Genomic DNA, 21,175 nt, shown 5'->3' with positions numbered 1-21,175 from the left:
CTTAGCCCTGCTGTATGTAGTTCTATTCTACTGTAATTTAAAGACCTTCTTATTCCATGAACCATCTTCTTCTTAGTTATGTTAGTATCTCTTCTTTCAGCTTTAATTTAGCCGTACCACAGCCTCCTTTAGTCTTGTGTACTCTATTCGTAGGTCTCCCCCAGTTAGAGTCCCAGAACATCTCCCTGCCTGCCTATGTTCCTCCCCAGAAATACTCTGACTTCCGAAAAAGCCATTAAAAGGGGAATCTAAACCCCTACATCCACTACTCATTTTCTTCTTAATACACATTACGTGGGTTGGAGATGTAGACTAAGCAAAAACGAGGCAAAAGGGAACAATCATCGCCACCACCATTGTTGTGGAGCCGTAGTTGGAGTCAGGAGTTCGAGTCGAGGAGTCGGACGCTTTTGAGTGCGGTCAGAGTCGGAAAGGGTAAAAAAATCCCATAACTCCCGCTCCGAGTCTTGGACATGCACACTAAGCACTTATTTGAGGCTTATTTTTTTGTCTGTTGTACTTGACTTTTAAACATTCTCTCTCTCTCTCTCTCTCTCTCTCTCTCTCTCTCTCTCTCTCTCTCTCTCTCTCTCTCTCTCTCTCTCTCTCTCTCTCTCTCTCTGTGTGTGTGTGTGTGTGTGTGTGTGTGTGTGTGTGTGTGTGTGTGTGTGTGTGTGTGTGTGTGTGTGTGTGTGTGTGTGTGTGTATTTAAACTTGTCTTGTAAGGAAACCTGCAAGTCTGAACAAAAGAAATGTCTACGCTACATCTTAAGTGATAAACAGGACCACGACCGAAAAAAAAAAAAAAAAGCTTGGGTCGGTGTCGAAGTCGAAAATATAAAAAATCTCCGTGATCATTGTCAGAGTCGGATCGATGCTTTCCCCTCCAACTCCACAGCCAGACAAGGGAGTGGGGAGTGAGGGGAGGGGGAGGAGGGTCACGCACGTACCAAGGTGTGGGCGTCCTCCTCATCAGGCCGCGTGGCAAGGGTCGAGTAGTGGAGGGGTGGGTGGCCGTGTTGGTGCCCGTGCGGCGGCGGCGGGGTCTCGCTGGTAGGGGAGTAGGCCGGGTTGTGGGCGTGAGAAGTGGTGATGGTCGGGGCGTGTGTGGGCGCAGTGGGGGACCCGAGGAGTGGCTCACTGGACTCCTCTCTCCGTGGTCGCGACATGGCGGGCCGAGCTACAAGGTAAGAGTCTGAGTCAACCTGTTCCTCCTCCAGCTCCGGCGGCGACCAGTCTGGGAAAGGAAGGGGTGAGGAATTAGGTGCGTGGGCATGGGTAGGGTGGGGAAGGGGTTACAGGTGAATGGGAAACACACACATACAGTCATACACACACACGTTCATATACAAACACACACCAAAATCCAGCACAGCCACAAGACAGCATAACCTTTCCACGCGTACTCACCAGGTGATCTCGTCGTGTGCACCTCCTGTAGGCTGAGTTGCGGGGGTCCCTGAGGTGCCGAGGACTGCGTGGCGGGGTCTAGACTCGGCTGGGGGGAGTCTTGGAACTGAATCGGCGCGTCCAGGATTTGCGGCGGCATGGGGTCGGGGAGCCCGTCGAAGTAGCCGCGGTTCGTGACAATGAGGGACCGCAGCTCGAGGTACTCCACGTCGGCCTGGATCATCGACTCGAAGATGTCCGTCAGATCCTGGAAGCAAGGCCGTCTGGCAGGGTCCTCCGCCCAGCACTGCAGCATCACATCGTACCTGTGGATGGGTGGACAGGTAAATAGAGGAAGTTGAATGATAGATTGATAAATAGATGGAATAATAGATAGATAGACAAACAGAGGTAAACATACTCTTGGCTGGTTATAGTTCAGTGATGCACATTATTTTGTTTGTGAATATTTAAGTTCCGAGGGGTTGTACTGTGCTAAGGTAAAGAGGCAGAGAAAGGGCTAAGTAAAGAACAAAAGGATATAAATGCCTGCAACAGAATGGTCCTATGAAATAAATAGGAGACTTACAGTTCCTGGGAGCAGTTGTCAGGCCTCTCCATGCGGTACCCGGCCTTCAGGAGGGAGAAGAGTCGCTCGGGGGTGACTCCCGGGTAGGGCGGCGTACCTAGCGTCACCAACTCCCACAGTAACACGCCGAAGCCCCACACGTCGCTCTTGCTGGTGTACACGTGGTCCACCAGACTCTCCAGCGCCATCCACTTCACCGGCACTGGATACAAGAGCAAGGGGAAGGGTCAGCAGGCCAGCAAGAACACTAACCATAACAAAAAGGGTGTCACTTGATAAACTTTTGATCTTTTAGTCGTTCCCAGTGCAATATGATTCCAGTAAAATATTAGAAGTGCTCCCACTGTATAAACTTCAGCCTGGTAGAAACTCAGAATATAACACGATTTAGCTTCAAACTTTCTTTAAAACATCAGAAATACTGTCACTGCATACACTTGAATCAATAAGATCACAGAATATATCAGTACCTCCATATGTTCAGTAGAATTTAGAAATGCTGTGACTAGATAACTTTGAATGAGTAGAACCACTGAATATATATATAAAAAAAATAACTTCACACTTTCATTAAGGCTCAAAAATGTCGTCTATGAAATGATCAACAGAATTACCAAATGATGTATGATTTAACTCCATAGACTCCATAAAAAACTGATAATGAGGATAATTTATCAGCAATAAAACTCGTCCACTCCCTCTCTGCACACAATGAGTTGGAGTTTTATCGCTGACTCGGGGACGCACCTCGGCCTTTGCTCCTCTTGAAGTACAGGTCCCCCTCGTACACATCCCGCGTGAGACCGAAGTCGGAGATCTTACACACCTTCCCCGCTGCCAGTAGGACGTTTCTCGCGGCCAAGTCACGGTGAACCAGCTGCAGGAAGTGGAAGGAGAATCAGGCATGAAGGGAAGGTATTGGGAAAAGAAAAGGCTAGTCGCCAGCAAGGAAATGAGGAAAGTCAAGGAGTATTTTCATCACAGGATGCTATGACACGACACCTGCACTTGGGACACAAACAGGTGAGGGTGGCCATTTCAGCGCCTCACCTTCATGTCCGTGAGGTAGGCCATGCCCTTGCAGATCTGCCAGGCGAAGGAAAGAATGTCCTTGGGTGTGATGGCGTAGTCGGCCGTGGTGCCCTCAGCTGGGCCTGACCCGACACGATTCTCAAACTCGGCGTGGCGTGACCTCTTGAGATAGTTCCTGCGAGAGACCCAAGAGAGGAAGGTGAGGTAGGGAAGGGTGGGTAAGGAAGGTGAGTTAGAGAAGGTGAGGTAGAGAAGGCAAGTTCAAAGGAAGTATTCATGTGAAGCAGAGCAGGTTGGTTCTGTGGAGGATTTCAGGCAAGGTAGGATAGCTGAGGTAAGGCAGATAACTTCGGAGGAGATACTCAGGTGAGGTGAGTTAGAAGAGTTTGGGCAGGTAACTTCAGAAGAGGTGTTCAGGTGAGGATAGGTGAGGTGGGGCAGGTGTCTCCTTATCATCTCATCTCATCTCATAACTCTCATCCACCACACACCTGAGAGATCCATATTGACAGTACTCGATGATAATGTAGATGGGGCCGCCCTTGGAGGTGCATGCCCCCAGGAGCCTGACCACGTTGGGGTGCGAGACGTCCTTCAGCAGGGAGTACTCGGACAGCAGGTCAGCAAGCTCCGCCGGGGTGCTGTTGGACTTGAGCATCTTCACCGCCACCGTCGTGTACCCTGGAAAAGGTGCTGCGTTAGAGGTGGGAGGGGGGAGCGGGTGAAGTAGAGGAGGTGTTGGGAGCGGAAGAGGAAAAGGAGGGGAGGATGAAGAGGGAGAAGGGGATGGAAAAGTATGATGGAGGAGGAGGTGGATGGGTGAAGAGAAAGAGAGGAGGAGGAGGAGGAGAGGGGGAGGAAAATTATGGATAAAAGAAAGGGAGAAGGAGGAGAAAGGTGGGAAAAAGAAAGGGAGGAGGAGGAAGATGATAAAAAAGAAAGGAAGAAGGAGGAGGAAGGTATGAAAAAGAAAGGGAGAAAGAAGAAGGTGGAAAAAAAGAAAGGCAGGAGTGACGGAAAGGAGGGAGCAAGAGGCTAGGACATAAGACTTTGGGCATTAGAAAGTACAGAACAACAAAAGAGAAAAAAAATCAAACATACACAACTTGAATTATAGATATGAACAAGAGAGAAGACACAGATACACGAAGAGAGGAAGAGCAGGAAAGGAAAACAATATCAACAAGACTTTGGGCATTAGAAAGTATAAAACAACAAACGAGAAAAAAATCAAACATGGACAACCTGAATTATAGATATGAACAAGAGAGAAGACACATAAATACACATAGAGGGGAAGGGCAGTAAGGGAAAACAATATCAAGCGCATGAACTAGAGAGGAGACAAGAAACAGAACAACACAAAGCGATATAAACAAGAGAGAGAACACACAGATACACAAGGAAGGAAGGAGCAGTAAAGGAAATTAAAGTTAAAAGATACAATAGCAAGATAAGACGATAAACAGAGCAACACAGAGATATAAAGAGGAGAGAGAACACATGGGTACACACGATGAGCAGTGCACGAGAGCAATATCAGGCGTATGAAGGTAAAAGGATAGCATAGCATGAGAAATCGAGAAACAACAACACAGAGGCAGAGTACAGTTACAAGACTCACCCAGGTTCCCGCCGATCCCCTGCGCCTTCGCCTTCATCACCTTCCCGAACTCGCCTTCCCCGAGAGTCTGTTCAATCACCAGCCGGTTTCGAGGGAATTCCCACTTTCTGTCGATCTGAAGGTGGAGGAAGAGCAGGAGATAAATGAAACTGTGTGGAGAAAATGCGTAGAGTTAAATAAGAAAACTAACAATAAATGGAAGTAGATGAAGGAAAACAGATGAGAGAGAGAGAGAGAGAGAGAGAGAGAGAGAGAGAGAGAGAGAGAGAGAGAGAGAGAGAGAGAGAGAGAGAGAGAGAGAGAGAGAGAGAGAGAGAGAGAGAGAGAGAGAGAGAGTAGTAGAAGTAGAAGTAAAATAAGAACAAAAGAATAAAATAAAAAACAAAGAAAATAAATTACAAGAAGACGGCCAAGAAGGAGGAGGAGGAGGAAGGTTGGAAAAAGAAGGGAAGGAAGAAGAGGAGGAGGTTGGGAAAAAGAAGAGGAGAAGGAGGAAGAAGGTGGGAAAAGAAAGGGAAAAAGAGGAGGAAGGTGGGGGAAAAAGAAAGGCAGCAAAATATAAACCAAATGTCGCTGATCTGAAAGAGGAAGATATGAACGTAAATGAAACTGTATGGAGAAAATGCGTAGAGTTAAATTCAAAATGCTTCGGGAATAAGTGGAGCAGATGAAGGTTCAGAGAGAGAGAGAGAGAGAGAGAGAGAGAGAGAGAGAGAGAGAGAGAGAGAGAGAGAGAGAGAGAGAGAGAGAGAGAGAGAGAGAGAGAGAGAGAGAGAGAGAGAGAGAGAGAGAGAGAGCAGTTGTAGTAGTAGTAGTTAGTAGTAGTAGTAGTAGTAGTAGTAGTAGTAGTAGTAGTTGTAGTAGTAGCAGCAGTAGTAGTAGTAGAGACAAACAAGAAAGATAAAGAAAAGAACAAGAAGAAGGAAAAAAAGAACAAGAACAAGAACAAGGAGAAAACAAAACAAGAAGAATATGAATAAGAAGAGTAAAGGAAGCAAAGTAAAACAAGAACATGAAGAAAAACAAGAACAAGGGGAATAAATGAAGAGGTAGAACAAGAACAAACAGAACAAGCAAAACAAGGAGGACAAGGACAAGAACAAGAAGAAAAAAAAGAAAAAAAGGTAGAACAAAGAGAACAAAATTAACAAATAGATAATAAAAACTATAACATCACATTAACATACCACACACCAAACCCTCACCGTGAGATTGAGCGCAGGGATGAGGCTGAGGTTGTCGCCGCGCGGGGAGGACCTGATGCCGTGGATGACCGAATCGTGCGTCTCCCGCGAGTTGTAGGCCGTCGAGGAGGAGCGGTCTTCGCTGGGCAGGGCGCCGAGGGAGATGACGCCGCCTTTCTGCTTCCCTCGCTTCATCGCCCGACGTCTGCAACACAAGGATGAGGTGGTTATGAAGGAGTGGAAGAAGAAATAGATGTTGTAGAAGTAGTGGTAAAAAAGAAGCAATAGAAGCGGTGGTTATGATGATGGTAGTAGCAGAATATGTTGTCGTAGTTGTAGTAGGAGTCGTAGTAATAGTAGTGAGTTGTAGTAATGAGAGTCGTAATATTAGTAGGAACAGAAGAAGATGTTGTAAAAGTAGTAGTAAGAGTCGTAGTAATATGTAGTAAGTAGTACCTAGTAGCAGATGTTGTAGTACAGTAGTAGTAAGAGGCATAGTAATGGTTGTAGCAGATGTTGTAGTAGTAGTAAGAGTCGTAGTAATAGTAGTTGAGAATGTGTTGTAGAAGTAGTGGTAGGAGTCGTAGTAATAGTAGCTGTAGTAGTATGATAACAACAAAGTCTCTATCTCTCCACCATCAAACGTTTTTCAGCCCTAGATTATTCTAAAGCAAGCAAAGTTGGGGGCATATACACTATAGCTACGCGTGGCCTCGGTGCTCATCTCCGTTCCTTTACCACGAAACAAGCAGGTGAATAGAAGAAAGTCTTACCTGCAGAACACCCCGCAGAAGAGGGTGAGGCTGAGGAAGGCGAAACCAGCCAAGCTCACGCCGACCTTGCACGCGTTGTTGCACCAGGGAGGCACTGCGACAGACAGACACACATATAGAAGCAGTGATAGAAAGATATATTAGTAGATAGAGACAGAAAGAGATAGGTAAATAGATAAATGAAAGGATAGATAGATAGATAGATAGATATACAGATAGATAGATAGATAGACAGAAAGAAGCAGACAGATAGATAGACTGAAAGAGATGAGGAGTAAAAGGAAGAGGAGGATGAAAAGCAAAGTCGATACATGAAAACTGAGTCACCAAAAATTCACGATGAACTAGGGAAGGAAGGAAACAAGCAGAGACAGAGAGAAAGATAGAAAGGGAGAGAAGAGCAGTTAGAGGAGGAGGAGGAGGAGGAGGATGGGAAATAAAGTCGATATAAGAGCATTGAAAGTCACCCACAGAAAGAAACTTATGTCAGGTCATTCTAGTAAACTCTGTCCATGTTATCTCGAGGAAAAAAAATAATGCATCCTTCACCTTCGCCCTCGTATAGCAGTCAATCAATAATCATTAGGGTCGATATTACAAGACAGTTTCGCTTCTCACATCATCTAATTCTAAAGGCCAAAGAGGGGGTCAGATGGGTTCTAATGAGTGTTTCTTTAGGTTCACGGTACAGAGGAAGGGTCAAACTACCACCAGGGTCATAAAACTACTACTGTAAATGCCCACAACACCTACGAAAGCCTTGTCAAATCTGTGTTCTTGGGCGGCGAAATGTCTCATAATGCGATCCTAGGAGTCACGAGCCAACCTTTTCAAACACCCATCGGTTACATGCTACCTGATTTAGAGAGACGTTGTGGGCTGCTTGTTGATTAGCCAATGACGTACGCATAAAAGGAAAGGAGGAGGAGGAGGGGATGGATGGAGGGCTCATTTGCCAAGATAACATGTAATGGGGATGAGGGAAGGAGGAAGGGGGAGTTCTTTCCTAAATTAACGCGTAAGGGGAAGGGGTAGGAGCGGTGGGGGGGAGGGGGGGATTCTTTTACCAACTTGTAATGGTGCTAAGAACTAAGTTGTAATGGGGAAGGGGGAGTTGCGGGGGGGGGGGGGGGGATATGAGGAATATAAGCAAAAAATCAGAATTAAGCTGAGCAATGTAAAATGAAAAAAAATACCTACTACTGTCGAAATTTAAACACACTAACGCTATTCGTTTTGACAATAGTTCAATTTTATTCCTGCAGTTCAATTTCTCAGGGGTAGTGTTCTTAAATGGGGCGGTAAATTTGAGCTGAGACATGTGAAAAAAGAAACGCGACCTACTGCTATCGACATCTGACTGATTAACATTATTCAATTCGACATCGTTCAATTTTATGCCTGCAGTTTATTTTTTCAGTAGTTTTCTTAAATGGGGCGACAAGCTAGAGGTGAGACATGTAAAAAAAGAAACATGACCTACTGCTATCGACATCTGACTGACTAACATTATTCAATTCGACAGTCGTTCAATTTTATGCCTGCAGTTTATTTTTTCAGTAGTTTTCTTAAATGGGGCGACAAACTAGAGGTGAGACATGTAAAGAAGAAACACTGCGTACTACTGGCGACACAGAGACTGACTAACATTTTTTTTTCGACAGTCGTTCAATTTTATGCCTGCAGTTTAATTTCTCAGTAGTTTCCCTAGACAGGGGTGACAAACTAGAGCTAAAACCAGAGTAAAAACTTGAGAGAAACTAGAGTAAAAAAAAAAAAACCTACCGACTACTGTCAAAATGTAAACTAACACCATTTATTTTGAGAACAGTACAATCTTGTGCATGCAGTTCATTTTTTCAGTAACTTTCTTAAATGGGGCGTAAAAACTAGACTGGTGCGTACTATATGGCAAACACATCCTAAACTTCACTGCCGTCGACACGTGCTCTCATCCTCTAACACTTACTGGTAGGCGTACAATATGGCAAACACACCCTAAGCCTTAATGGCGTCGAAACATGATGATCTGATCCCTTAATACTTACTGGTAGGCGTCTTTTGCGGCGACTCGGAGTCATTGAACGTATCGGGTCTGTACTTGTTAGCCGAGAAACACTGGCAGCCCGCAGAGTTGCAGGAGCAGACGCCGAAGCCCGCCTCGATGCCTCGGTTGTTGGGTCTGAGCTTCACCATGCGACTGTTGATCTGTTCCTCGACTGGCGGGGGGGAGAGTCAAAGAGGGGGAGCGTTAGTGGGGGTGTTGAGGGTGTTAAGAAGGTCAAAAGAGTGTGTTTAGTGGGAGTGTTGAGTGTGAAGAGGGTCAAAAGAGTGTGTTTAGTTGGAGTGTCGAGGGTGTTAAGAGGGTCAAAAGGGGTGTTTAGTGGGAGTGTCGAGGGTGTTAAGAGGGTCAGAAGAGAGTGTTTAGGGGGAGTGTTGAGTGTTAAGAGGGTCAAAAGAGTGTGTTTAAGGGGAGTGTCGAGGGTGTTAAGTAATAATAATAATAATGATAACGCACACATCCACACTAACTAACTGAGTGAGTGAGTGAGTGTCTGAGTGAGTGAGTGAGTGAGTGAGTGAGTGAGTGTCTGAGTGAGTGAGTGAATGAGTGAGTGAGTGTCTGAGTGAGTGAGTGAGTGAGTGAATGAGTGAGTGAGTGTCTGAGTGAGTGAGTGAGTGAGTGAGTGAGTGAGTGTCTGAGTGAGTGAGTGAGTGAGTGAGTGAGTGTCTGAGTAAGTGAGTAAGTGAGTGAGTGTCTGAGTGAGTGAGTGAGTGAGTGAGTGAGTGAGTGAGTGTCTGAGTGAGTGAGTGAGTGAGTGAGTGTCTGAGTGTGTGAGTGAGTGAGTGAGTGAGTGAGTGAGTGAGTGAGTGAGTGAGTGTCTGAGTGAGTGAGTGAGTGAGTGAGTGAGTGAGTGACTGACTGACTGACTGACTGAATAACTAACTAACTAACTAACTAACTAACTGACCAGTTACTTACCTGTCTACCTACCTGCCTACCTACCTACAAAACAAACTAGCAACTAACTAATGAATTAGCTAACTGCCTTCTCTATTGTAAAAAAAAACAAGACAAATCGACTAGCTACCACGGAAATTAGTTGACATAGTTTAAGGAATAACAAAAAAAAAAAAAAAACATGATGAAATATAAAGCTTTGCGATTTTTCTTCAAGCCTGTTACACCATAAAAAACAAAAAGATACAAATAAATAATAATGCAATGAACGTTCCCTCACTAGTAACACGAATAACGAAGAACACACAAATCTTTACCTCACTAGAAACACAAACAGATAAGTAAAATGGGTACCAATAAGTAAGAAAACACAATTTTTTCCCTCACTAGAAACACAAATTAGTAGAAGAAACGGATACGGAAGGGGTAATTCATTGTGTAGTTAACGTGTAATGGGGATGGAGGAAGGGGGAGTTCTTTGCCAAGTTAACGTGTAAGGGGAAAAAAGTTGTAATGCTGCCAAGCTGTAAGTTGTAATGGGGAAGGGGGAGAGGGAAGGGAGGTTTCTTGGCTAACTTATTAACGCGTATAGAATTTAGGCTTGTCATTAATTTTCCACGTGTGCGTCAGTTTGTTTGGTGTGGGAGCGTGGTTTTGTTTTTCCAATGTGTACCCACTTGAAACATAAACAGGCAATAACACAACTAGTCAAAACACACACATAGTTCTTTTCCTTCACTAGAAATACAAACGAACAAGGAAAACGGGTAAAAACGCAAAAATCTTCCCTTCACTGGAAACACAAATAGACAACAACACAATCAGTAAGAACACATAAAGTTCTTTTCTCTCACTGGAAACACAAACAAGCAAGAAAAACGAGTAAGAACACAGAGCACTTCTCCTCACTGATAAACGACACAAAGAGGCAAGAAACACAATCAACAAGAACACACAAAGCTCTTCCCCACACCAAAAACCCACAATAAGTAAAAGAAAAACGGGTAAGAACACAAAGACCTTCCCTTCACCAGAAACACAAACAGGCAAAACACGATTGACAAGAACACATAAAGCTTTTCCCCACACTAAGAACCCACAAAAAGTAAAAGAAAAACGGGTAAGAACACAAAGATCTTCCCTTCACCAAAAACACAGACAGGCAAAACACAATCAACAAGAACCCACAAAGCTCTTCCCCACACTAAGAACCCACAAAAAGTAAAAGAAAAACGGGTAAGAACACAAAGATCTTCCCTTCACCAGAAACACAGACAGGCAAAACACAATCAACAAGAACCCACAAAGCTCTTCCCCACACTAAGAACCCACAATAAGCAAAAGAAAAACGGGTAAGAACACAAAGATCTTCCCTTCACCAGAAACACAGAGGCAAAACATGATCAACAAGAACATAAAACACCCAAGAAGAAGAAGAACAAGAACAAGAACACACAAAGCTCTTTTCCTCACCCACGCAGTCGTAGGGGCAGATGCTCTGGAAGCTCATCTCCAGCTCGTCACACACCTGGTCGGGGCACGTGGAGAGGTTGGGTGAGCAGGCCCCATACTTCTCGCTCACCGTGTAGTTCGTGGGTTGGTACGGCCGCCACTGACACCCCCCGGCGCTGCCCACCCCGCACGCCCCCTCACACTCATCCTCGTAGTAAAAGGAGCTACACCACGTAGGTTCAGTTTCCTCGGCCACATCTTCGACGTCTGCGCTCTCCGTGACCTGTGAGTGGGGTAAAAGGGTGTGGTAATGAGGTTAAGGTGAAGAGGGAGGGAAGAAAGCAGGGATGGTTCACATAGAGGAAGAGGAAATTCAATAATGTAGGAAGGGATGGGACTTGGAAAGAGCAGGGAAATGTGTAAGGTATAGAAGGATAGAAGAACGTGAAAGAGGAGTAGCTACATGGAGGAAGGAGGAAATTTAGTGATGGATGAAGAACTGAGACTTGGAAAGAGAAATGTGATAAGGAGTTGAAGGCATAGAATGAGAAAAGGACATGAAAATGGAAAGGAAAGTGGAAGGAAGAGGAAATGAAGAACGTAGTGAAGAAGGAAATTTAGTAATGGAGGAAGAAATGAGACCCAGAAAGAGCAGAAAAATGAGATAAGGAGCTGAAGGTGTGGTAGAATGAGGGAAGGACGTGAAAATGGATAGATACGTGGAGGAACAAGGGAATGTAGCTATGGCGAAGGAAAGGAGATTGTGGAAGAGCGAGGGGATGATATAAGGTTAGAGTAAAGGCTAAGAGGTAAGGAGTAAGGTAAAGCAGGAGAGAGAGGATGATGGAGGATAGAGAATGACAGTGAAAGTAGCAGCAACAAAAAAGAGAATTAGGCTGTGTAAAGGGAGAGGAAAGTTATTATAAGATTCTTAAAGTCGAGAAACAGGGAATACACGGAAGGAGAAAGATAAAATTACATAATAACACACACACACACACACACACACACACACACACACACACACACACACACACGCACCTTGGGCTGGCACTTCTCCGCCAGCTTGGGGTCGACACTCTCCAGCACCAGCAGGCTGATGATGGTGGTGGCGGTGCCGTTGCCGCGCTCCACCACGAACTCGCCGCTCCGCAACAGCGTCGGATCACTCACGTACAGGATGCCGGTGACGGGCGTGATGCCGACCCCCGCGCCACCCCCCTCCCCGGGCTCCTCCACGATGGTAAAGTTGAGCGTGTAGGGCAGCCCCGGCGCCAGAGGGTACTTGAGGTCATGGTTTCCGAGCTGACCCAGGCGTTGGAAGCGGGTGGCGGGTCTGGGTGTGCAAGGGAGAAAGGGAGGATGAAGGAGGAGACAGGAAGCACGCACACACACACACACACACACACACACACACACACACACACACACACACACACACACACACACACACACACACACCAAGTTCCCCTCCTCTTCCCCTACGCACACCTGTTCCCCACTACACAAACAAACACACAAACAAACAGGCACTCACAAGGTTACAGTGATGTTGAGGTCCGTCGGCGGCATCTCCCACAGCAGACGGAATTGTTCGTTGTCGCAGTCCGGGCTGGAGTGCGGCGGCGCGGTGCTCTTGGTGGGGTCGTAGACCACGAAGCCGGGCAGCGTCAGAGTCACGTTGTACATCACCTGTGCCGCGGGGGAGAGACAAGGCGGTGTTGGGAGTATGATAAAAAAGGGGGTGTTGGGAGCACATGTGATAACAAGGCCTGGGAAAACGCGAGAGTAACTTCCGTTCCCTTAGTCTCAGAATCCTTTATATTTTCCCTGACAACAAGCTCTTACGAAATAAAGGTAAGGGAATGTCTTCTGGGATAATGTGCGAGTAAGTTCCGCTCCTTTAGAGTCTCAAAATCCGTTGTATTCACCCTTACAACAAGCTCTTACGAAATAAAGATGAGGGATGTCCACCCAAATTCCACCCAAACACTGGTGTGCCGCCGTGATCATACCAAAGTCTTCAGGAGCAAGTGAGGATATTCGACCACGACCTGACTAGCGACCGCGAAATCAGTGGAGGTCGGAAGCGCCAAGGTATCTTTAACGTATAAATTTTTTGAATTACTATTGGTTGTCACAACACAATACGTCAGGAAGGGGAAGATAAAGAGTCTACATTGATGGGACAGCGTGCTCGTAACATAGCTCTTGAAAAACGCAATATGCGCCCGCCCAGCAGTCGTCCATATCCAGTCAGGGAGCCAAAACAGTGATAGCTTCGAGGGGGTGTGAGTGGAAGCTGATGGGTCTGTGCGGTCAATACAGGCTACCGAGAGACAAGCTGGACAATATGCACTCTTCCCAAGAGTTGCCCACATCCTGACAGGCAGCTATAGAAGGCTTATTAGGAGCACGCAGAGAGGGAGGTGGGAAAAGAGGAAGTTTAATACTGTTGACCGGCGTGATGCGTAGTAACAGTCTCTCGAGAAATAAAGATAAACGAGATGCACTCCATCAAAGAGCCACCCCGTCCGGCAGCGCTAATGACTTTAACTTTCAGGGAGGGGAAGGCAATCACTGAAGGGCTGGCGTGACCGTCCGCGTAACAAGCCCTTGAGAAACAGTGCCGAACAATATCCAGTCCGCCCTTGAGCCACCGACATCCTGACAGGAGGCTAATGACGTTATCGTACAGTGAGGGTGAGAGTGGCATTACTGGTGGAGCGGCAAGGTAGTGTAAAGCTTTAGAGAAACATCGGTAAGAGATAATCTAACCTATCCGAACCCACGCCTGGACTGGCAGCTACACTAACCTCAACTTGCAGGGAAGAACTCTAACACTTGAAGGCCGGGGGGCTCGTAACAATCTTTTAAGAGTCAAAGATAACCTATATGGATACTTGTCCTTGCGCCGTTCTCTCCCTGGCTGGCAGATAATGATGTTAACATGTAGGAGGAAGGGAGGAGGGAGCCTAACAGAGGGAGTTTAACACTGGCGGGCCGGCGATGTGGGGCTCCTCGTGGCTTACCTTGCGTGACTCTCCGGGCATGAGTAGCGTTGTGTCGATGAAGACCACGGAGAAGTGTATCCGGTGCGGCAGGGCGCCCGTCTGGCCACTCTGGTTGAGGGTGATGAGCGTGAGGCGCGTCTGGTTCAGCATCAGCACTGCGGGAAGACGGAGGCTCAGTCGGGGAGGGTTCTTAGAGGGTTCTTAGGAGTCTTTCACGAGGTGTTGGTGTAGAGGTCAGCAGAGGGGTTTGGAGTCCTTTCCAGGGGTCATTCATGTGGTGCAAGTGTGGAGGTCAAGGGAGAGTCTTGGAGGTCAAGTTTGGGGTGTTGAAGAAGAGGTAATTTGTAAGGTGATGGTGTGGAGGTCAAAGGAGTCTTGGAGGTCAAGTTTTGGGTGTTGGAGAAGAGGTCATTTGTAAGGTGTGGTGTGCAGGTCAGAGGGCCATACAGGTTATTTAAAAGGTGATGATGTACTGGTCAATGGAAGATGTTGGAGGGGTCAAAGAAGAGTGTTGCAAAGGTCAAATGAGGGTGTTGAAAGTCATAGGGTGCTTGGGGTTGAGGTAAAAAGGGTGTTGAAAGAGTCAAAGAAGGGTACTGGAGGGGTCAAAAGAGGAAGTTGGAGGGGTCGAGGGTGCTGTTGGGGTCAAAGGAGGGTGTTGGAGGGTCAAAGAAGGGTGTTAAGGGTCATTCATAGAGTGTTGGGTGGAGGTCAAAGAATGGGGTTAGAAGGGTCAAAGGAAGGAGTTGTAGAGGTCAAAGAAGAGTGTTGGGGGATCAGAGGAGGGTGTTGGGATCATTCATATGGTGTTGGTGCGTGGAGGTCAAAGGTCACAATGATGATAAATACCAACGCTGGCACAACGCTACAACTTAGAATCCAATCCCACATGACCTTAACAACCCATTCTGACCTTGTGTTTCCTTAAGACGCAACCCAACTCCTCCACTAGTCTAAACCCTTTCTCCTTACCAGCCTCCTCCCTCTCTCCCTCCCTCCTTGTCCCCCTTCCTCCCTCATTTCCTAGGCTTTCTCCCTCCCTCTCTCCCTCTCTCCCTCCCTCCTTGTCTCCCTTCCTCTCTCATTTCCTAGGCTTTCTCCCTCCCTCCCTCCCTCCCTCTCTCCTTTCCTCCTTGTCCCCCTTCCTCTCTCATTTCCTAGGCTTTCTCCCTCCCTCTCTCCCTCCCTACTTGTCTCCCTTCCTCTCTCATTTCCTAGGCTTTCTCCCTCCCTCCCTCCCTCTCTCCCTCCCTCCTTGTCTCCCTTCCTCTCTCTCATTTCCTAGGCTTTCTCCTCCCTCCCTCCCTCTCCCTCCCTCCTTGTCTCCCTTCCTCCTCATTTCCTAGGCTTCTCCTCCCTCCCTCCCTCTCTCCCTCCCTCCTTGTCCCCCTTCCTCCCTCATTTCCTAGGCTTTCTCCCTCCTCCCTCCTCTCTCTCTCCTCCTTCCTTATCCCCTTTCTCTCATTTCCTAGGCTTTCTCCCTCCCTCTCTCCCTCATTACAAGCTCCTCCCTCTCTCCTTCCTTTATCCCCTTCCTCCCTCATTTCCTAAGCTTTCTCACTCCCTCTCTCCCTCCTTCCTTATCCCCATTCCTCCCTCATTTCCTAGGCTTTCTCCCTCCCTCTCTCCCCCCTTCCTTATCCTCCTTCCTCCCTCATTTCCTAGGCTTTCTCCCTCCCTCCCTCTCTCCCTCCTTCCTTATCCTCCTTCTTCCCTCATTTCCTAGGCTTTCTCCCTCCCTCTCTCCCTCCTTCCTTATCCTCCTTCCTCCCTCATTTTCTAGGCTTTCTCCCTCCCTCCCTCATTACAAGCTCCCTCCCTCTCTCCCTCCTTCCTTATCCCCCTTCCTCCCTCATTTCCTAAGCTTTCTCCCTCCCTCTCTCCCTCCTTCCTTATCCCCCTTCCTCCCTCATTTCCTAGGCTTTCTCCCTCCCTCCCTCCCTTATTACAATCTCCCTCCCTCTATCTCCTTCCTTATCCCCTTCCTCCCTCATTTCCTAGGCTTTCTCCTCCCTCCCTCTCTCCCTCCTTCCTTATACCCCTTCCTCCCTCATTTCCCAGGCTTTCTCCTCCTCCCTCCTCTCTCCCTCCTTCCTTATCCCCTTTCCTCCCTCATTTCCTAGGCTTTCTCCCTCCTTTCCTCCCTCATTACAAGCTCCCTCCCTCTTTCCCTCTCTCCCTATCTCCCTAGGTTCTTCCATCGTCCAATCATCCCCCTCTCTCACTATATTCTCCCTTCCTTCCTTTCTCCCTTCCGTCCTCCCTGCACACGAGCCCTTTCTTCCCTCTCTCCCTTCTCATTAGCTTACTTCCTTCTTCCCTCCCTCCCTCCCTCCCTCCTTCCATTACTCAATTTACCCTCTCCTCCTCTCCTATATACCCCCCCCCCTCTCCTCCCTCCCTTCCTTTCTGCACACGAGCCACTTTCCTCCCTTCCTCCCTCCCTTCCTTCTTTCCTTCTCTATAATTCACCCCTTTAGTCCCTCCTTTTCTCCCTCCCTCCCTGGCTCCCTTCATCGCCCCATCATACCCCCTCCCTCTACAGCGGCCCTTTCTCCCTCCCTTCTTTCCACCCTCCCTGCACACACACCTCTTCTCCCTTTCTTTTTTTCATTTTCACTAATTCATTTCTTTCCTCTTATTCTGGGTCTCTCCTTAACCACTTTTCTCTCTCCCTTTACATAAGCTCCCTTTCTCTCTCCCTTCCTCCCTCCATCCCTCCTTACAAGCCCCTTCTTTCTCCCTCTTTTCTAAGCTTCTCCCTCTCCCTCCTCCTTACAAGCCCCCTCCCTCTCTCCTTCCTTCCTCACAAACTTCCTTCCTCTTTACCCTCCTCTTTACAAGCCTCCTCCATCTCTCCCTCACTCCTTCAAGCACCTTCCTTTCTCACGAGCTTCCCTCTCCCGCCCCATCTCTCCCTCACTCCTTACAAGCACCTTTCTTTCTCACAAGCTTCCCCCTCCCTCCACCCCCACCCCACCCTCTCTGCAGTACATACGTGGGGTGAGGACGGTGCAGTCGGCGGTGAAGTTGATGCCCTCGACCTCGCCGGAGCAGACGGAGGCCGACACCTTGAACTTGTTGACGCTCTGGATGGTGACGAGGTTGTAGGTGGACCCGACGAGTTCCATCTTGTAGTTGTTGGTTTCGGTGAGGTCCGCGTCCACCACCATGAGCTTTTCGTCCAGCTGGGGTTCAGGAGTTAGTGGTTAGTTGGAGAAGCGGCGGGAACGGGCAGAGGGACAGGGTGACAGAGGTTAGGGGGAGACAGGGAAACAGGTTGATCGTAATTAGTTGGAGACAGAGAAGATGGACAGGTGATAAATTGGAGACAGTAAGGAAAACAAACAAGATAAGAAAGAAAAGGCAGAGGGACAGGTGGGCAGATGTAGAGACAGGTAAACAGGTAGAAGGTAGTTAGTTGGTGATCAAGGAAGACGAACAGGTAATATACTCGAGACAGTAAGACAGACAAGTGGTTAGTTAGAAACGAGGCAGGAACGAGGGAGACAGAGGTTAGGTGGAGACAGGTAAACAGGGAGAAAGGTGTTAGTCGGAGGTTGAGAAAGATGGACTGAGTTAATGAAATGGCAAAAACGGACGGAGAGACAGAGAGACAGAGGTTAGTTGGAGCAGCGGCACGAACAGACAGAAGAACAGGGAGACAGAGGTTAGGTGGGGACAGGTAAACAGGGAGAAAGGTGTTAGTCGGAGGTTGAGAAAGATGGACTGAGTTAATGAAATGGCAAAAACGGACGAAGAGACAGAGAGACAGAGGTTAGTAGGAGCAGCGGCATGAACAGACAAAAGAACAGGGAGACAGAGGTTAGGTGGAGACAGGTAAGCAAGGAGGCCGTGGTTAGTTAGAGATAGCGGCAATAAATTGGACAGGACAGGTAATAAATTGGAAACAGACAGGTGGTTAGCTGGAGAAGTCAAAAACGGACGAATGGACAGGTAGACAGAGGTTAAGTGGGGACAGGTGCATAGGTAGAACGTATTTAACTGGAGGAAGAGGAAGATGGACAGGAAATAAATTGGACACAGAGAGGAAAACAGACAAGAGATTGGGTGGAAAAGCGGCTGGAACAAACAGACAGAACAACAGGGAGACAGAGATTAGACAGAGACAGATAAGCAGGATCGTAGTTAATTGGAGGAAGAGGAGGATGGACAGGAAATATATTGGACACAGAGAGGAAAACAGACAAGAGATTGGGTGGAAAAGCGGCGGGAACAAACAGACAGAAGAACAGGGAGACAGAGATTAAACAGAGACAGATAAGCCGGATCGTAGTTAACTGGAGGAAGAGGAAGATGAACAGGAAATAAATTGGACACAGAGAGGAAAACAGACAAGAGATTGGGTGGAAAAGCGGCGGGAACAAACAGACAGAATAACAGGGAGACAGAGATTAGACAGAGACAGATAAGCAGGATCGTAGTTAACTGGAGAAAGAGGAAGATGGACAGGTGGTTAGTTAGAAATAAGACAAAACAGACAGGTACACAATGATAAGATGGAGACAGATGGGAAGACAGACAGGTGATTAGAAGGATGAATGGTAAAGGCAGGCGGGAAGAGAGACAGGTGGAAATACAGGAGGGGAATGTGCGTGTGTGTAGTTAAAAAGAGTGATTAATTAAGCTGCTAATAATGGTAGTAGTAGTGGTGGTAGACGTGGTGGTGGTGGTGGTGGTGGTGGTAATGATGGTAGTAGTAGTAGTAGTAGTAGTAGTAGTAGTGGTAGTAGTAGTAGTAGTAGTAGTAGTAGTAGTAGTAGTGGAAATAGTAGTTAAAGTTATTGTTGCCGTTGTTATTAGTTGTTGTAGCAGCTAATGAACGTTCAAAAGTAATGACTGTGATTGTGGTGGTGATGATAATGGCGGTGATGGTGATGGTGGTGATGGTGATGCTATGCCTGGTCAGTGGTACAGTGTCGGAGGTGCTGATGGTGCTGGTGACTGTGTTGGTGGTGGTGACAGTGGTGCTTAAGGTGGTGGCATTGAGAGTGGTGACGTAGGGACACGAGTATGGAGTAGCAGTGTAAAGGCCCACAAACGAATCACATTGTAGTGTATATAGGGTAGGGGGGAGCGAGTTAAGAGGAGGGAGGCTTTAGTGGAGGCGGTAGTCCTGTGTGGCGTTAGTAGGTGCGGGGGGGAGAGAGGGAGGAAGGCGAGGCGGGAAAGAAAGTGAAAACCGCGTTAGTAACATGGGACAAGGACGGACTGGACACACACAGACACACACACACACACACATGGAGTCTTCCCTCTTCCTATTATGACTAAGCTGTCCCTAGCCCAATGTACCAATAACATGTATGGTATATTTCTTACTCGACAATTGGCGATACAAAATTCGACAGCTACTGCTAAATTTCACAAGAAGAGCAAACACACACACACACACACACACACACACACACACACACACACACACACACACACACAAAAGAACTACACACATGAAGGCTTCCCTCTTCCACCTGTATCATAGAATATTCGAGCACACGCACACATAAAAAAAAACGCTCTAATAAATGTAATCATCATCCGTCTGTTGCATTATTTTCTAGCCCGACTCAAATGACTGAAAAATCTTCCGCTTCTCCAGACCATCGGTGGAGCGCGCATCGTAACTCCTCCCATTGCTGAAGTCCACCCTTAAAGAGCCTTCACCTTCCGTTCTTCTCCTCACTAACCGTCCTTCATATCGCTGCCTCGCCGTGACATTCTTCCTTTCCCATACTCAAACTAATTGCTTCGTGTTAGTCAGTCTCTCTCCTCTTCACCAGCTTCCCCCTCTCAACACCCACCCCAAACCTTTCAGACGCTTCCGCCTCTCACATCAAATATTTTAAAAGGCCAAAAAGGAGATTAATCGAGCTCTCATGAGTGTTTTGTTCACTTTCATGGTACAGAAGCTTCGTCAAACTACCACCAAGGTCATAAAACTGCCAATGGAAAGACCCACAACTCCTATGAAAGCCTTGTCAAATGTGTGTGTGCTTGGACGCAGAAACGTTGTAGAATACTGCCCATAACCCTCACCAAATGACTCGAGAATACCATCATGAAGGGGTCTTGTTCAACCTTCCACTGGGAGTCATGTACACGAGAAATCGGAACCTACCCACCCCGCCCCCGCCCCTGCCACGCCCCGGTACTCACGTCGTCCGTCTTGTTGCTGTAGTGCCAGTCGACGGAGAGGCGGCGGCTTCTGATGGGCGGCGAGTCGTCCTCGTCCAGGATAGTGAGTGTTCCTTGCTTGGTCTGCGGCGCCAGCACGGGCTTCCCCTTGTACTGCAAAGCGACCCGAAAGCGTTAGGTGCATGGCAGAGTGCAAGAGACTAGGATTAACTGAACGGAATATAAGAATGATTGGAATATGAAGAGTTCAGTGAAAAACAAATGAAGGTCAGATGATATAAAACTGATAGCAAGTCACTGGAATGGAAGACTTATTAATATGTTGGAATAAGAAAAGTTTCGCGAAATAAAAGCGAAGGTAAGGTAATATAAGTGAAATTAACTGATTGGAATAGAAGACTGGAATTAAGTTACTGGAATATGAAAATGGTGAAATTCCAACTAAGGCAACATAATATCAGACTGAAATTAAATGATTGGAATAGAAGACTGATATTAAGTTATTGGAATATTAAGTGGTGAAATGCAAAGGAAGGTAAATCAATATATAAAACTTACATGAACTGAATAAACGACTGAAATCAAGTTACTGGAATATGAAGAGTTCGGCGAAAAAAAAAAATAAATAAATAAAAAAATCTGAAATATAACGAGTTTGGTAAAAAAAAAAAAAAAAGGAAGCTACGATTATATAATGCAGAAACTAACGAACTGGAACATGAAGAGTTTAGAGTTCAGAAGAATAGTAAAGTAAGATAATATTAAAGTAACACCAAGGAGCCTCCATATAAAGTGGTACAAGGTAGTAAGGAAAGTCAGGAACAAAATACATAAAACACACGCTAATTGACTCCCAGAGAACCAATCTTAAAAAAGGACGTAGAGCACATTTTCTGTTGGGTGTTGTGTGTATTTTATTTTCGCAGACATGATTCATATTCAAAGTCACGGAATATTACACCAGTTTCCTTCTCTCCATGTCCTTCCCTCTCCACCATAC

General features: G+C 46.9%; 1 protein-coding gene across 2 annotated transcripts in view; it reads right to left on the bottom strand.

Annotated features, from left to right (window-relative positions):
• LOC126998388 (proto-oncogene tyrosine-protein kinase receptor Ret-like) overlaps nucleotides 1-21,175 on the bottom strand; it is a 163,613-nt gene that overhangs the window by 8,456 nt on the left and 133,982 nt on the right. Inside the window, exons 7-22 of one of the 2 annotated variants that reach the window (XM_050860008.1) lie at nucleotides 20,197-20,328; nucleotides 17,018-17,207; nucleotides 14,038-14,174; nucleotides 12,543-12,697; nucleotides 12,047-12,341; nucleotides 11,027-11,288; nucleotides 8,640-8,810; nucleotides 6,592-6,685; nucleotides 5,840-6,023; nucleotides 4,635-4,749; nucleotides 3,502-3,691; nucleotides 3,029-3,185; nucleotides 2,726-2,855; nucleotides 1,979-2,180; nucleotides 1,411-1,715; nucleotides 951-1,237 (exon numbers count right to left, since the gene is read on the bottom strand). In XM_050860008.1, the coding sequence (XP_050715965.1) occupies nucleotides 951-1,237; nucleotides 1,411-1,715; nucleotides 1,979-2,180; nucleotides 2,726-2,855; nucleotides 3,029-3,185; nucleotides 3,502-3,691; nucleotides 4,635-4,749; nucleotides 5,840-6,023; nucleotides 6,592-6,685; nucleotides 8,640-8,810; nucleotides 11,027-11,288; nucleotides 12,047-12,341; nucleotides 12,543-12,697; nucleotides 14,038-14,174; nucleotides 17,018-17,207; nucleotides 20,197-20,328 (3,006 nt within the window). The remainder of the gene's footprint in view (nucleotides 1-950; nucleotides 1,238-1,410; nucleotides 1,716-1,978; nucleotides 2,181-2,725; nucleotides 2,856-3,028; nucleotides 3,186-3,501; nucleotides 3,692-4,634; nucleotides 4,750-5,839; nucleotides 6,024-6,591; nucleotides 6,686-8,639; nucleotides 8,811-11,026; nucleotides 11,289-12,046; nucleotides 12,342-12,542; nucleotides 12,698-14,037; nucleotides 14,175-17,017; nucleotides 17,208-20,196; nucleotides 20,329-21,175) is intronic. The other variant, XM_050860009.1, reaches the window with a different exon arrangement.

This window comes from Eriocheir sinensis, chromosome 14 (genome assembly GCF_024679095.1).
Source record: "Eriocheir sinensis breed Jianghai 21 chromosome 14, ASM2467909v1, whole genome shotgun sequence".
Classification (NCBI taxonomy): domain Eukaryota; kingdom Metazoa; phylum Arthropoda; class Malacostraca; order Decapoda; family Varunidae; genus Eriocheir; species Eriocheir sinensis.
Note: the sequence above shows the minus strand (reverse complement) of the source record. Positions and strands in the feature narration are given on the sequence as shown.